Consider the following 15,965-nt stretch of genomic DNA (forward strand, 5'->3'; position numbering starts at 1 on the left):
CTTTTAGCTGGTCTTTCACTGAACACTGAAAAAAATGCAAGCATCAACACTTAGCTTGAATCATAATAGAGTTTCATCCCATCTTACACTGGCAGTTACTGTTACAGCAAGAGTGATGCTAGTGCAGAATTGTGATTTCAGCTTTTCTAAGATCACTTTAGCACAGAGAAGCAGGGTCATCTTGTTTTTCCCTCCTGTGCTTTTTAGACATACAGTTTCTTTTTTTTCTTTTTTTTTTTCTTTTTTTTTTTTTTTTTTTTTTTGGTTTGTGGAAGAAGATCATGATGGGGAAAGAAAAGGATGCATCAGGACACTTTTTTTTTTTTTTTTTTTTTTTTTCCAGCTTGTGCTGTTTCACAGAAAACAACTGAGGGAGAATGGTTACATGCGTCCTACCAGGGACTGCCTGTCAGGGAATCTGTCAAGATAAATCCCACTGAAGGTGTTGTGATGAATGCTTCCTCTCATTGAGAGAGCTATTGTCAGTTCCATGGTATGGTGAAAAGACAGGAAGAAAGACAAGGACTAATGCCAGTTGGAAAATCAGTAGTTTGCTCAGCTTGATTGATTCCTTGCTTTGCTTCACTACTTCACAAGATAAACAGAATCACTGCACTTACCCTGATCAAATGATAGGTTCAGGCTAAAACAGAAAATAATATATATGTTTTTTGCTCATATTTCCATGGAGAATTTGAAAAAAAACTTAACCTTTAAGATTCCAAACATCCAAACATCCAAAAATTACCCATTACTTTGATATGATATAAATAGGTCATACATGCAGCATGCAGCCTTCACATGTAGTGAACAATTGAGAATGTTCCAATATCTAAGTTAAATGCAATAGATGGACACGTTCTGTTCTATATCATGCTTCATTTGCATGTTGCCACTAAGAACAGCTCTTTCAGTAAGTGATGGGAAGCCTTCACTTGAATAAAGGCAAATATTATGTTCCGTGAAGCTTTGGTGGGTAAGAGGCAGCTGGAAACGTGTTGTCCCTGAAGTGACTGAAAAGTCACTTCAGCCAAACGGCAGAGGAATCTGTTCATTAACACCCTTAGGGTGCCTGAATATTGCTCAAGTATTACCACTGAGGAAGAATGGTTGTATCTCAGTGCCAGAATCAACTGGCTAGTCATTCATGCAAGTATGCAGATTTGTCCTTCCCCATCCTGTTTTCGGAGGAGGCAAGAGCACCCAGCTCTCTGCTAGGCTACACAAAGGTAAGGGTGATAGCTGGTATTCACAGTGGAATGCCATTTCCATCTAGTGAAGCAACTAAGTTATTGCTGAGCTACTGGCAGTCTAAGAACTCTTGGTTTACATAGCTGAAAAATGTTTTGCTGGTAACAACACCCCCTCCATTATTTGTTGTGGCTTTACTACATTCTAAAAGCTTCAATTAAGCTATAACCATTAACAGTACCTGCCAAAAATGGAAACTCATTTTAGAGTTATTTTACAGCTAGCCTGTTCTTTTGACGTGCAGTTTGAAAATACATCTAGTAGAAGAAATGGTTGTTTACAGGAAGGAAGTCCTTATTTTTGTGAGGAAAAAGAATTGAAGAAAAGGATCTCATGTTAGTATTTGCATTTTAACTCAAAAACATTTTTCCATCAGGAAGGTTTTTTAACCTTAGGCTAAAATTCTGAAAGAATACATAGGAAGTTTTTTTTTTTTCCAAATAAGCTTTTTAATTTGCGTTTACAACAAACTACCATTCTGATTATCCAGCAGAGCAGATATGATACAGATTATACAGTACAGCTAAGACGTACTACAAAATTATCACACATACACAATATCTCCTAACAGATTTGACAGAGAAACTCTATTCTAAAAATATTATGTACTAAAAGCTACTATTATCCCCTCAGGAAGCTGCACAGACTGCAAATGTCTGTTAATGCTGTTTTATTGTTGATTTCTTTTTAACACAAATTTATTTGTAAGTAAATTCTGCAAGATCAGAAGACAGCAGACAGTAACTGTACAATTAAGCATCTGAGCCTAGAGTACAGAAGCCAATAAAACCTTTTTTTAAGTGGCCTATCAAAAGCAAGCACTGGATATTGAACTGCCCACTAGCTTGTAACTACGTTAAACAAGGCCACTGTATTTATTTCTTGGCTGTCTGAATTCACTTGGCTGTAAGAAGTAGGTGGCATTTGCATAGAACTTGCAGTCCTCAAGTACAAGACTCTCAAACTGATCTAGGTAAGAGAGGAAGCACTGTTTTTTTGCATCTTTTTAAACGAGTATTTTCATTACAGTTTCTAGCGTTTAGTATTCCATAAACTTTAATTATATGCTCTTAAGTAATCTTCTTGGTGTTATAACTTCTCTCTTTTCTCTCACCTTTGCATTCTAATGAAGGTTAGATCTAGCCTTGCTATCTAGGAATGTCTTGCCTACCATAACCTCTCAATACAGTAGAGTCAAAACTAAATTTGACAATACAACTAGAAACTGACATAGATCTTTCTAAATAATTACACTTGAACTGTAATTTCTTTTCTTTTGTGATGGAAAGAAGCTGTAACTTCTTGTTACACAGATGTACACAGTCTACAAATGTACACAGTCGGAGTCAAAGATTACTTAATGTATCTGGGATGGATATAAATCTAGTAATATTTAAAAATATACTTAAACTACTAAATGCAGGTTATTTTCAGTTTGGACAACCACTTCACACATCTCCAACGATAATCTATTTTTTTGCCTTTTGCCATACTATGAACTACATACTTTAAACATTTAAGCACCCTGTTTCGAGAGGTATTAAACTCTGGATGGCCATAGCACTTACATTGTGTGATTCAAAACAATACCTTGAATATTTTTTTTTTAAGACTTTTGCATTGGCTTCATGCACATAGTTTATATTCGTTTTCAATTTCCTGACAAAAGTATCTGTTAGAAGCTGGAAAAGGTTCTTAAGCAGGACATACACCTTAAACAGGACAGACATAAAACACTTCATAATGAGCCACCCTCTATTATGGGTGCCTGCATTTAAAAAGCTTACAGGCTTGGCAATGTATGCATTTGTCTATCAATCATAATCAATCATACTTCCAGATGTTACACAGCAGTTATTAGTACTACACAAAATCTCTAAGAGTCATTGGTGGTTTGTGCACAATTTTTTGCCTGAGACTAAATTGCTGCACTCCAAGGAACTCTGTTTTAGCCAGTTCTACTAGCAAAAACCATCCACTGTGTGCTGAGGACATCTGCAGTGACAGATCACTGTAACACACATGAATTCCACATCAGTTACTAGAAATATACTATTAGAAAGACCACACCCTTCCCCACTACTATGAGCTTATTTTACACCATCAACTGCTGCCTCTTACGACAGAGACCTCTATGACAGAGACTTCCATGATGCAGCATCTGGAAGAGCTGATGGAATTATTTGTCATACAAAGAGATGACTATTTTAACTCAGTTTTTTTTCTTAGTAAAACTGGATTCAATCAGAGGCATATTTAAGGTATTGTACAAAAGGACCAATTTGAAGATTTGTTTCTTAGTGTTATGTGCCCAGCCACCAGAGCCCTGTGTTGGGATAATGTTTCCTTAGAAGCTTTTTTTAAGGAGGACAAACTATTATTATTATAATACATCTGTGCTAAAAAAACATTCACTAGCTCCAATCTAAGAGGCATTTTCTTCACATTGCAGGAAAAAATACATGAAGTAAACACTAAGACAATGGAAAGACCGCATGAGGCTACGAAGATGGAAAACAACACTTCTTCCTGCTTTTTCATGGAAAGAAAGACTCGTGTGAAGGCTAATACAAAAGAGATTGTGCTAGCCAAGCTGAGGAAGAGCTTCTCCTGCACACCAAGGAAAGCGAAGAACTTTGTAATGGACTTCTTTCCTGTTTTACGATGGCTTCCCAAGTACCAGTGCAAAGAGTACATTTGGGGTGATGTTATGTCTGGGTTAGTGATTGGGATCATTCTGGTGCCCCAAGCAATCGCATACTCACTACTGGCAGGCCTGAAGCCCATTTACAGTCTTTACACATCTTTCTTTGCCAACATCATCTACTTCTTAATGGGCACATCTCGTCACGTCTCAGTTGGCATTTTCAGCTTGATAAGTTTAATGGTGGGACAAGTTGTGGACCGAGAACTTCTCTTAGCTGGGTTTGACTTGAATGATGATGCCACACCAGCCTTGGGTCATGGCTCCCTGCAGACTGACATCCAGTCCAACACAACTGTCTTCAACTTTACCACTGAGGGGATGAATGCTGAATGTGGAAAAGAATGCTATGCCATTGGCATTGCTACAGCCCTGACATTTGTGGCTGGAGTGTATCAGGTAAGTAGTTGCTGATATTTAGAGACAAAGTATGAAATTCCTAAAGCTTTCTTGCATAACCTAAATTCTGTTTTGACTGTCCTTCCATGAGAGACATCATGAATCAATCAGCATCATTTCACTTGAATGATCTTGGACTGTTTTCTCCAGGAAGCCTAACTCTGCAGGCAATTCAGAGAAAACATGATGTAGGCATCTTTATCAGCTTCAAGCAAGCACAAGTAAAACAACAATCTTTTGCAAGACTAGTAACACTGCTTTAACACTACTAGCTCTTAGTCTTGCTGATTTCATGGGACTGTGAATCAAATACAAATCTCATCATGCGGGAAATTCTGAAGTACCTATGTACTTCAACAATAAAACAATGATTCTGTGATTCTAAATAATGTTGTCTCCCTAGATATTTTAATAAAGTTGCAGGCTCATTCACCTACTTCTACACTAGCTCAGAACATACTGCTCAATGTTTCCCTACCAGGTGCTATGTTATACCAAAGCACTGTCCAGTGATAAGTCAGAAAGGAGAGAAAGAAGAAAGGAAATGAGGAAGTAGACTAAACTAACTTTCAGACAGTGGTTTCATTGGACTATTGGACACTCACCAATCTGCTGCCCATCATAAGGATATCAAGAGAACAAATAAGGAAGCACCATGAATATACCTCTGAATTGTCTGCATAAGAATTAAGAGGGAAGACCTTCCCTCTACTAAGAACTTTCAGATCACGTACATGAACAATAAAATAGGAAATTTTCCAAAGCTATCAAAAGAAGCAGCAGTAACTAGTTAGGACAGTATCCTCAGATGTGTGAAAGTTTGTGGTCTCTTCTGCCACTGTTCATTGTAGGCATGCCATAAAGGCCTCGTTCCACTTTCCCTTCTGTTCACAAGGCTGACATGCTTAATGTAACCATGTCACCAGAGAACTTAGGGTTAGGGTTGTCACTGTTGTCACTCAAATTCTCTTTACAAAGCAGTGTCTACAAGTTGTAACTGTAGTCACCTTTAGCCAGAAAAAAAAAAAATATATATATATATATATATATATAAAACAGCACTTTTTGATCCACTGCTCTTAGACTTAGGAAATAAAATTCAGACAAGCCACTTCACAACTCCAGAACAATGCTGGAGTTAGGAAGTTCAATTTGATTATTTTTCAAACTTCTAACTCATTCCTTGGTTTTGCAGTATCCCATAACAGTATCAGGAATCATGTTTTAAATGCAGATTGGAAGCACTAAAGGATAACTCCTACTTTAATATTCAACTAGCCAAATGCTATCTGCCTCCAACTATTTCTCTCTCATCTGTACTTACTTGTACTTACTTGCAGCATCATAGTGTCATTTAAGGCTTATCTTTTCTTTTCTTTTCTTTTTTTTTTTTTTTTTGTGTCTCCCCAGGTTCTAATGGGAGTCTTTCGTCTGGGTTTTGTATCTATGTACCTGTCTGAATCAGTACTAGATGGCTTTGCAACTGGCGCTTCCTTAACAATTTTAACAGCTCAAGTGAAGTATTTGATTGGAATAAAAATCCCACGTAGCCAAGGGCATGGGATGCTTGTTATTACTTGGATTAACATTTTCAGGAACATTTCTCAGGCTAACATTTGTGATATCATTACAAGTGCCATTTGTATTGTTGTGCTGGTTACTGCTAAGGAACTGGGAGATCGTTACAAGCATAAGCTGAAATTCCCTCTTCCCACAGAGCTGGTAGTTATTGTTGTGGCGACACTAGTGTCACATTATGGAAACTTAAATGAAGTGTATTCATCCAGTGTCTCTGGAGCTATTCCAACAGGATTTATTGCCCCCAAGGTACCACGTTTTGACTTAATGATCCGTGTCGCTATAGATGCCTTACCTCTTGCAGTAGTCAGCTTTGTCTTCACTGTTTCCCTTTCTGAAATGTGTGCAAAGAAATACGCTTACACTATCCGAGCCAATCAGGAAATGTTTGCTGTAGGGTTCTGCAACATCATTCCCTCTTTCTTCCACTCTTTTGCAACAAGTGCAGCTCTGGCAAAAACACTTGTGAAAACATCTACAGGCTGCCAGACTCAAGTCTCTGGAGTGATTAGTGCAATGGTGGTTCTGCTGGTACTACTCTTCTTGGCACCTCTCTTCTACTCCTTGCAGAAGTGCGTCCTGGCTTGTATCATCATTGTCAGCCTTCGAGGAGCTCTAAGAAAGTTCCGAGATGTGCCAGCACGGTACCATGTGAATAAGGTGGACACAGTGGTTTGGGTCGTTACTATGTCTGCCTCTGCCTTGATCAGCACAGAAATAGGGCTATTAGTTGGCATTGTTTTCTCCATGTTATGCATCATTGTTCGGACACAGCAGCCACGGACAGCCCTACTTGGTCAAATCCAAGATACCAACTTTTATGAGGATGACTTAGAATATGAAAATCTCACTTTGGTTCCAAAGGTCAAAATATTCCGTTTTGAGGCACCACTTTATTATGCCAATAGAAACTATTTCCTAAAGTCTCTGTACAGACTGACTGACCTAGATCCTAACTTAGAAGCTGCCAGAAGGAAGAAATATGAGAAGAAGGAAAAGCAGCATCTGAAAAAAGAAAATCAACCAACTGTTAATGGACTGGGCAGCAGAGACACCACTCTGCAACTAGTCCCTAAGCAAATTGACTTCCAAGCCCTTGTAGTAGATTGCTCTTCCATCCCATTTTTGGACACCACTGGAGTCAATACTCTAAAGGAAATTCTAAAAGACTACAAGGAGTTAAATATTTCTGTTCTCTTAGCTTGCTGTAATCCCTCAGTGATAGACTCTCTGAAAAGAGGAGGTTACTTTGGGAAAGATTTTGGAAGTATGCAAGAAATGCTGTTCTACAGTATACACAATGCTGTGCGGTTTGCAAAAGACCAAAAGCTTACAGCAGACTGCTCTGTTTAATCCCATGTTTTCCTTGACAATACGCTAAAGAAAGTGACAGATGGAGAAGGGCAGTTTGCAATAATTAAGTTATCAGATACACTGTTGGTTTTGTACAGTAATGGGCCTACAAAACATTGTTCCCTGAAGAGTTCTGCAATTTATTGGATGCCGCTTAGAATAGCCCCTGGGGATGCAGTCCGGGGCCAGGCTGGGACAAGCTGGATAATTATCTGCACCTCAATTTCAGAATGTGGGTGAAAAAGAAGTGCATCTTGGGGCAGTTTTCCTCCTTCTGCCATTATAATACATGCCCAAATATATGTGTCATGGGACAGCTGTGGCTGGAAGTCTGTCAAGAGCCATCTGCCTCTCCCAGTTGTTTGTGTTATGAAGGATGAGCCATATATCCAAACACAATGGATCTCTGATCATGGACACATAATGGTTTAAACTCTGGCTTGCAAAGCCCTGTCCATTCCATCATTCAAGACATGCACTTTAGCAACTCCCAGGACTTGCAAACAAGTAAAATGTATAAAGTACTGTGGGATGTGTTACGCCTCTCCTCGTCACCTTGATTGCATGGGCCTAATGACACAACTTGCCACAAGTGAAGAAACCACAGGCTATCACCATTTCTCTCAAAACCATCTTCTCAAGATAACTTCCTGGAGTCACTTGTGATATTGGAACCACCATATGTTAATTAGTTACTGAAGGTTTCAATACCTCTAGTAACACAGGAAGAAACATGACCCCGATGCACAATTTTCTTGTGTCTAAGGAGAAAAGATATATGAGATTAAGAGAACAGAATGGCTTTTCTGGCAATCATATAGTTACCTGAGTAGTTATATCACCCTGTCAAAATTACCTCTGTTGATGCAACTCTAATCAAGGGACACACAAGGATCACTAAATAGAAACCCCAAGACTGCAATGCAGCACATCGTGCCCTTCCTACAGCAGCCTGCAAAGGTAAAAGGGTAAGTGAAGAAAGCAGGAGAAAAGAGGATAGAATGAGAAGTTAATCTGTGATCTACCATGTAGGGGAATGGTTAGTCAGTCAAAAATGCCAGACTGATACTCTCTGATGCACTTCTAACGAAGTATATATAGTCCACAGCAGTATAACTAATCCAAGTAGAGCAATGCTTTATAAGTTGTGTATCCCCAAACACTAGAAAAATCTCACCACACTCCAGACCATTCTACATACTACTGACTTTTTTTTTCCCCACCAAGTAATTCTTTGTTATACATCTAATAACCCATGTTTTATAGGTCTGTGTTAATTTTCATGACAATTTGCATTGAGTTATTTATTCTGTATGGTGTCAAATGATACCCTCAGAGTCAGTTTTGTTGCTTTATATGTATGCTCTCTCTATACAAATAAGCATACATCTAGATTTTGATTCTAGTTGTACTGATTTTAGTACTGTCGGTACTTAGTGTTCTAGCATATGGCATTGACAGAAAACTCTTACAGTGAAGTCTAAAATTACCCGCATCAAAGGGAGGACAGCTGTCCTACCTTTCTCTTCTTATTCATGCCTAGTTCACATGTGGAACCAAGCATAGAAGGAAACTGTCACAGTTGTGCTTTGTACACTTAGCAGACACCAGAAATAGATTACATGTATGCTGAAACTATTTCCTAGATATACCATTAAAACAAATGCCACACCGACAAATTGAAATTTTTTCAATTTTCAGGTCACTGAATGGAAAAACAATCAAACTGAGGTTCTCCAGTTGCCCCAGAGCCTGTTTGGTTCTCAAGAGCACATATTTCATTTAAAAAAAAACAAAAAAACCATGCATTCCCAAAAGACAAAATAAGAAGTGTCTTAATAGGGATTGAGAGTAGCACAGTATTAGCTAAGTGACTCAATGCTGACATTCTCATGTATTCATTACAGAAAAGTCTATCAACTGTACACTGCTAGCACTGCCAGAGCAGTAAGCCTGACAGAAATGCCTGTCTAGATATTACAAGATTGACCACTGGCAGCCAATTCCTGCCATAAAACAATTAAATAATATAATTCTTTAAAGTGCTGACTTGGTACGACTGGCTTATTTTTGTCATAAAAACAAATGGACAAAGTCCAAGGACAAAGTGTTGTGTTTATTTTTGTTTGTAACCATTCTTTGATCTGGGAGTATCTCTTTTAATGTTTCGCCAGGAAGTCACAAGAGGAAGTGGGTTCACAAGAATTAGAGCTAGACAATTAGTAACAATACAGACAATTTTAGGCTGCTGTGACCAAGTAAGCTGCTGTTGGAAGTCAACTTAAATTTTTTCAATAGAAAAGAAAAGCATTTCCTAGCAATCTACATTTCATTTATCTTCATGAATCAAGTCACCAACCTAGAACATAAAAGGGAAAAAAATATAAATTCCTTTGACTCTTGATGAAAAGAAAAAAAAAAAAAGAAAGAAAAACAACTATCCCCATGGAAAGTGTATGCTTGCAGCAACCTTTGGGGAAAAATAAGCAGAAGTTGCCCATGCAGTTCTTTTTTACCCATCAGACTGAGAAAATAAGTTGGAAGCCTATTTTTCATCATATTTTTGTAGGAATGTCACCAAAGGAGAGCAGAGAAACTCTTCTATGCACAAGAAGGGGCTTGAGCTTTTACTAGAAGGAAACCATCCAGCAGAAGAAAGTTTAAGAACCATTACCTGTTTCATTGACAGATCTGACTCACAATCAAGTTGAGTTGGACAGCAAAAAACACAGCAGGGAAATGGCCTTCAGTGTGATGATGTAGGGAGACCACGAATTACTTCAGAGTACACAAAATGTAACTTAAAAAAAAGTAAGCCCTTTTCCATCAGGTTAATGTTCCATCAGGTTAATGTCTGCATCAAGACTAAGCATATGACTGAAAATGTTACAAACTGCCAATTCTCTTCTCTCCTACTGTACCATGAACTATGTACTGTGACTTGGGAGAGGAGCTGGGGATATTATTGTAATTCCAACTAGGTTAATACTAATTTTGAAATAAAATTGTTATATGACTATTAGAAAATGTTATATCTATCATGTATATTGACAATATTTTTGTTCACTATGGTGCCTTGCACAGATCATGTATCCAACAAACTTTAGTACAGCTACATAACAATAGGAACAGGACCTCATCTTGAGGACTGTGTGATTCCCATGGAGCTGGGCACAGAGTTGAGAGTATGTACTTCCAACTCTTCTCTTGATTACTGGCAGATAGCCAGAATACATGGTCTAGGTTCCAGAAATAGCTACATTTATTGGAACTGCCAAATGAAATCCTGGGAACTGTCCAGTCCATGAAAGAAACTATGAGTTCCTGTGTAATCATGAATCCTATGTCTCATGACGTGGATATAAATGTGTGCTTTTGGCTGAAAAATAAAAATAACAGTTCTTTAAGCTTGCCTCTTGGTATACTTTCATGGGTGGTAAAATAAAAGGGTAATGTGGAATAAAGGACAAAAGGTAGGTCTGGTGTCCTAGAAAAGAGTTAAAACATAGGGGTGCATTTGGAATTGAGGCAACTATTATTAGAACACACAATGAGGAAGAGCACTCTAGAAGACTGACAGTTTTTCCACTTCTACATAGACGCATTTGTTTTTGGGTGGAATATTTATATCACCTTTTTACACATAGCACAACTGGAAAGAAAAGCAACATGTTACTGCTGGCCATCCTCAGTGGTGAAACCTCCCAACACACTGTCTTCTGTAGGTAGATCACATCCTTTCTATTCACCAGTCTCACAATATAAGCCAGCTTTGCTGTTACAGGGATCTTGTTCAGAACCTCTCTATGTTGTTCTGGTAATCACTGGTTTAGAAAAAGAATTGCAAATGCACAGAAGTAAGCATCAGCACGGAACTTCTCCTGTTCTGATTTGCGACCTTAAACCTATTCCTTCTTCCAAGCCCAATGTTCATCTGCAGGGCTCATGCTGTCTCCCTTTCTAAACATCACTGTTGCTGAATTTACTGTTTGTCTATCCAGTGTTTAAATGCCATCTTTGGAGAATGTACCTTTTTGCAAATGCGATCAGATAAGCAACATCCTGAGCCAAGCTGAATTTTAAGATTACAGTTTTGGATTTTTATTTATTGATTGATTGTCTGTTTGGTTTCCTCCTACAGCAATCACTCCTGTTCTAGGGATCTTCATTTTTTATTCCACTGGGCACACTAAATCACAGAATAATAGAAAAGTTTGTGTAGGAAGCGACCTTGAAAGACCATTTAACCCAACACCCAGTCACAGAACGGGACATCTTTCACATCAGGTTGCTCACAGCCCTGTTGTTCAACCTGACTTTAAACACTTCCAGTGACGATGCATCTGCAACTTATCTGGGCAATCTGTTCCAGTGTCTCACCACTCTCATCATAAAAAATGTCTTCCCTATCACAGAATAGTTGGGTTGGAAGGAATCATCTATTTTCAACCCCTCTGCCATGGGCAGGGTATACCATCCATTAGATCAGATTGCTTGAAGTCCCATCCAACCTGGCCTTGAGCACTTCTAGGGAAAGGGTATCCAAAACTTCTCTGGGCAACTTGTAGTAGTATTCTACCACTCTAATATTTGAGATTTTTTTCCAGTAACCAACCTAAATTGATGCTCTTTTTACTTAACTTACTCCTTGTCCTATCACTACATTCCCTGCTAATAAGTCCCCCTCCCTCTTTCCTGTATGAAGCCTTCAAGTACTCTAAGATGTTATGAAGTCTCCCCTGAGCCTTCTCTAGGCTAATCAACCCCAACTCTTTCAGACTCTGCTGAAAGGAGAAGCGCTGCAGTCCTCTGATTATCTCCATGGTCCTCCTCAGGACTCACTCTAAAGGGTCCATATATCTCTTGCACTGGAGGTCCCAAAAACTGGCTGTGGTACTCCAGGTGAGTCCACAGAATAGCAGAATAAATGGAAATAATTACCCCCATAAGTCTGCTGGCCATGTTTCTTTTGATGAAGATCATGATCACAGAATCACAGAATTGCAGGGGTTGGAAGGGACCTCCAGAGATCATTGGGTCCACACACCCTGCAAAGCAGGTTTCCTACAATAGGTCACACAGGTATGCATCCAGACAGGTCTTCTTCATAGGAGGAGACTCCACAGCCTTTCTGGGCAGCCTCTTTGTCCTGTCACTAAGCCTCATCCATTTGCCTTCCACCTCACTTTGGATATTTATAATCATTAATCAGATCCCACCTCAGCCTTCTTTTCACCAGGCTGAACATATCTGAGTTGTTCAGCCTTTCCTCTTAAGGGAGATGCTCCAGGCCCGTTAGCATATTTATGGGCCTCCTCTGGACTCCTTCAAGGAAATCTCTGTCTTTTTTGAAACAAGGAGGCCAGAACTGGACACAGTATTCTAAATGTGGCCTCTCCAGGGCAGGGTAGAGGGGAAGGATCACCTCCCTTGATCTACTGACCACACGCTTTTTAATGTGTTCCAGAACACCGCTGGCCTTCTTGGTCACAAGGGCAAACTGCTGGCTCATGGCCAACCTGCTGTCCACCAGAATACTCAGGTCGTTCTCCTCAGAGCTCCTCTCCAGCTCCTCCCCCTAACCTGCACTGATGCATGCAGTTATTCCTCCCCAGGTGCAAGACTCCACACTTACAGTTGACTTTCTGGGCTGCAAGCACAAAATGTTGGCCCATTATCCAATTCTCCATCCACCAATATCCCCAAGCCCTTCTCTATAGATCAGCTTGCAATCTACTCATCACCCAGTCTGTACTCACATCGGGGACTATCCAATCCAGATGCAGGATCTTGCACGTGGCCTTACTGAACCATAAATTCCTATGTAGAACCACATCTCAAGCCTATTAAAATCCCTCTGGAGGGCATCCCTCCCTTCAGGTGCAATCAACAGCACTAGTTAGCTTGATGTCACCTGCACTCTTGCTGAGTATACACTCAATCCCACTATCTATGACAGTAACAAAGATATTAAATTGTATGGTCCTTGTATGGACCCTTGAGGGACATTACTTGCTATTGGTTTCCATTTGGACACTGAGAAATGGACTGTAACTTTTTGGACGCAGACATCCAGCCAGTTCATTATAGAAGTCCAGGTAGATGACATCAGTAGATCTTATCTATTGATCCAATCACTCCATTGTAGAATATCACCACACTAGTCAGGTGTGATTTGTTCTTAATGAAGTCATGCTGGCTGTCTCTGATCACCTCCCTGCCTTTCATGTATTTTAGCATAGCTTCCAGGAGGATCTGTGTTCCACAGTCTTACCAGGCACTGAGGTGAGGATGACTGGTCACTGGTTCCAGCATTGTCCTTATTATCTTTTTTTAGAAAGGGGTGTGCTATTTTCCCAAGTCACTGGGGACTTTTCCAGACTGCCACAACTTTTCAAATATGATAAGCAGTGTAGCAAATACATCATTCAATTCCCTCAGAACACCTCAAGGCATCTTCTTGGGCACTAGACACTCATCTATATTCACATTTATCAGGTGATCTTAAACCTGATCTCTTACAATGAGAGGGATTTTGTTCTCCAAGACCCTGGCTAGGGTTTGAGGGACTTGAGTGATTAGGGAAGAATGACTGCGAGTAAAAACTGAGAAAAAAAAAAATTGGCAACTTCAGCCTTCTCTACATCAATTGTCACTAGTTCTCCTGTTTTACTTATTATAGTGGGAGGCATGCTTTCCTTAATGTTCCTTACATGTGACAGCACTCCCACCTGAAGTGTTTGGTAAGGAATGCAATGAATTTACAACTATCACCCTATTTTAGCCTGTTCCTAATCTTCCCCTAAGACATATTACTTGGAAAGAGAATGTAACACTGCAACCTGAATATTAAAACAAGACAGCCAGAGGGAGCTGTAGGTACATAAACTCCCTTTCCAAATCTGCATAACACTGTGACCTGGATATCAAAACCAGGGATATAGCCAGGGGGAGCTGTAAGTACATATGAGTCAGCTAGACACTGAAAAAAATGAACTCTCAAAGTCTGGTTTCTCCTAGTTCTTCATTTCAGATCGAGTAGATGCAGGTGTTACTGCACTAACAACTCAGCTGGACTGAACAGCAGCAATAACTCTGTTGTAACTTGAAAACAGCTGGAATAACCACTGATTGAAATCTGGCTGAGTTCTCTCTATAATACTTGGCATATATTGCTCCAACTGCAAAACAGAGCTCTTCCTAGTTTAAAGGAGCATTAAGGTCTCCTGAAGAGCCCTGTCTTCAAGGCTCTACCAAGGAGTATTTTAAAAGGATGCATCCAATTATAAAATACTACACTATGACCTCAAAATGTGTAATGAGACTCAATTCTGCTAGCGTGAGACCTCTTTGGAAGTCGTTGTACAACTGGGAATCAAGTCATTGAGCTTCAAACAGCAGCCAGAGGGGATGCAGAATGACTCCAGCATATGACTTGAGATGGTCTTGAGATGATCAGTACACCCACCGGACAAAAAGAAGCCTCAAAGTGCTCCTCAGCCTCTTGTTAGGACAAAATGCATGCAAGTTAGCCCCATCTTTCTCAAGACAATCTCTCTCTTTCCTCAACTCATATACCCCAAAAACTATTCCAATCCACTGGCCATCATCAGACTTCCATGAACACAAAAACACAACCAGTCTGCAGTTAAACTGTGAGAACTGCCGAAGTGAGCAACTGCTCAGCACTTTAATGAGTCACAACTCTTTTTTTAGATTTTTGACATGAAACATTTGCTTACCTGACAGTAATCAATTCCAGTAACCAGTGAATTCGAACTTGTTCAATGCCATCATGAGGAACAGAAGAAATGTATGCAAGGTTCATCTCTTGATCTTTGCTTAGGTCAAATAGGTCAGCAGAGCTGTGAGGTAAAGGAGGGCTTTGGAAAAAGAACAAAAAAGAAGTAACATATTACAACATTAGCAATCAGCTCCACTGGGTATTCAGAACTCCCTATGTTAAACATGTATCACCTGCAAGATCTTATCTGGCTTAAGGAACATTGTCTTAACAAGAGGTGAAAATGAAACAGGGGCTAAGGAACTGCACCTATGATGTGGCAAAGCAGAACAAAAATCAGGTGCATCTCATTGCCACACTTAAAGTATTAAAAGCAGTCATTGCTCCTCAAGTAACAGCTTCAGTCAGAGGTGGCCTGAAGTAGCTATGCAATGGTGATCACTTTACTTCTGAGTAACCAATGATAAGGACAGCACAGTGACTTCTAGGCTCTGGAGCAGGAGCCAGGTTTGCCCAGGACTGTGCTAAAGCAAATACTGGGTTGATATTCCTGCTGAAGTCTATGTGCTGACACCAACCCTTGCTCTGCTGTGAAAGTTACATCTGTGAGAAGCAGAATTAAACTCTGAGTTTTTATTTCTCCATCATATCTCATCTCACCTTGAAGCATAAGAAAGTACTGGAGTATGAAGCTTGATATTTCTATGATGCTGCAAGCCTTGAGCACGTTAAATTGTATAACAACAGTCATATTAATATTAATTCAGTGTCTTACTATTCCACCAAAATTAAGGAACACTAGAGCAAATCCCTGCTGCTTCTACCTCCACAGAGAAATAACTGCAAGATGGAAAGAGATCGCACTCTTTGTTCTCCTCAAGTTAGAACATCAACTTAGAACATTGCTCTGTTCATTGGCTTTGAGCATCTTTCACC

General features: G+C 39.6%; 2 protein-coding genes across 3 annotated transcripts in view; one reads left to right on the forward strand and one right to left on the reverse strand.

Moving 5' to 3' along the window:
* SLC26A1 (solute carrier family 26 member 1) overlaps positions 1-12,002 on the forward strand; it is a 38,401-nt gene extending 26,399 nt beyond the window's left edge. For both annotated transcript variants that reach the window (XM_031609369.2, XM_090131347.1), the window contains 2 exons: positions 3,704-4,354; positions 5,765-12,002. In XM_031609369.2, the coding sequence (XP_031465229.2) occupies positions 3,704-4,354; positions 5,765-7,285 (2,172 nt within the window). In that variant the 3' untranslated portion in view covers positions 7,286-12,002. The remainder of the gene's footprint in view (positions 1-3,703; positions 4,355-5,764) is intronic.
* Positions 1-15,965, reverse strand: part of IDUA (alpha-L-iduronidase) — a 47,510-nt gene that overhangs the window by 29,220 nt on the left and 2,325 nt on the right. The window contains exon 2 of the mRNA XM_031609367.2: positions 15,028-15,168. Within this exon, the coding sequence (XP_031465227.2) occupies positions 15,028-15,168 (141 nt within the window). The remainder of the gene's footprint in view (positions 1-15,027; positions 15,169-15,965) is intronic.

This window comes from Phasianus colchicus, chromosome Z, assembly GCF_987193195.1.
Source record: "Phasianus colchicus chromosome Z, bPhaCol1.hap1.1, whole genome shotgun sequence".
Classification (NCBI taxonomy): domain Eukaryota; kingdom Metazoa; phylum Chordata; class Aves; order Galliformes; family Phasianidae; genus Phasianus; species Phasianus colchicus.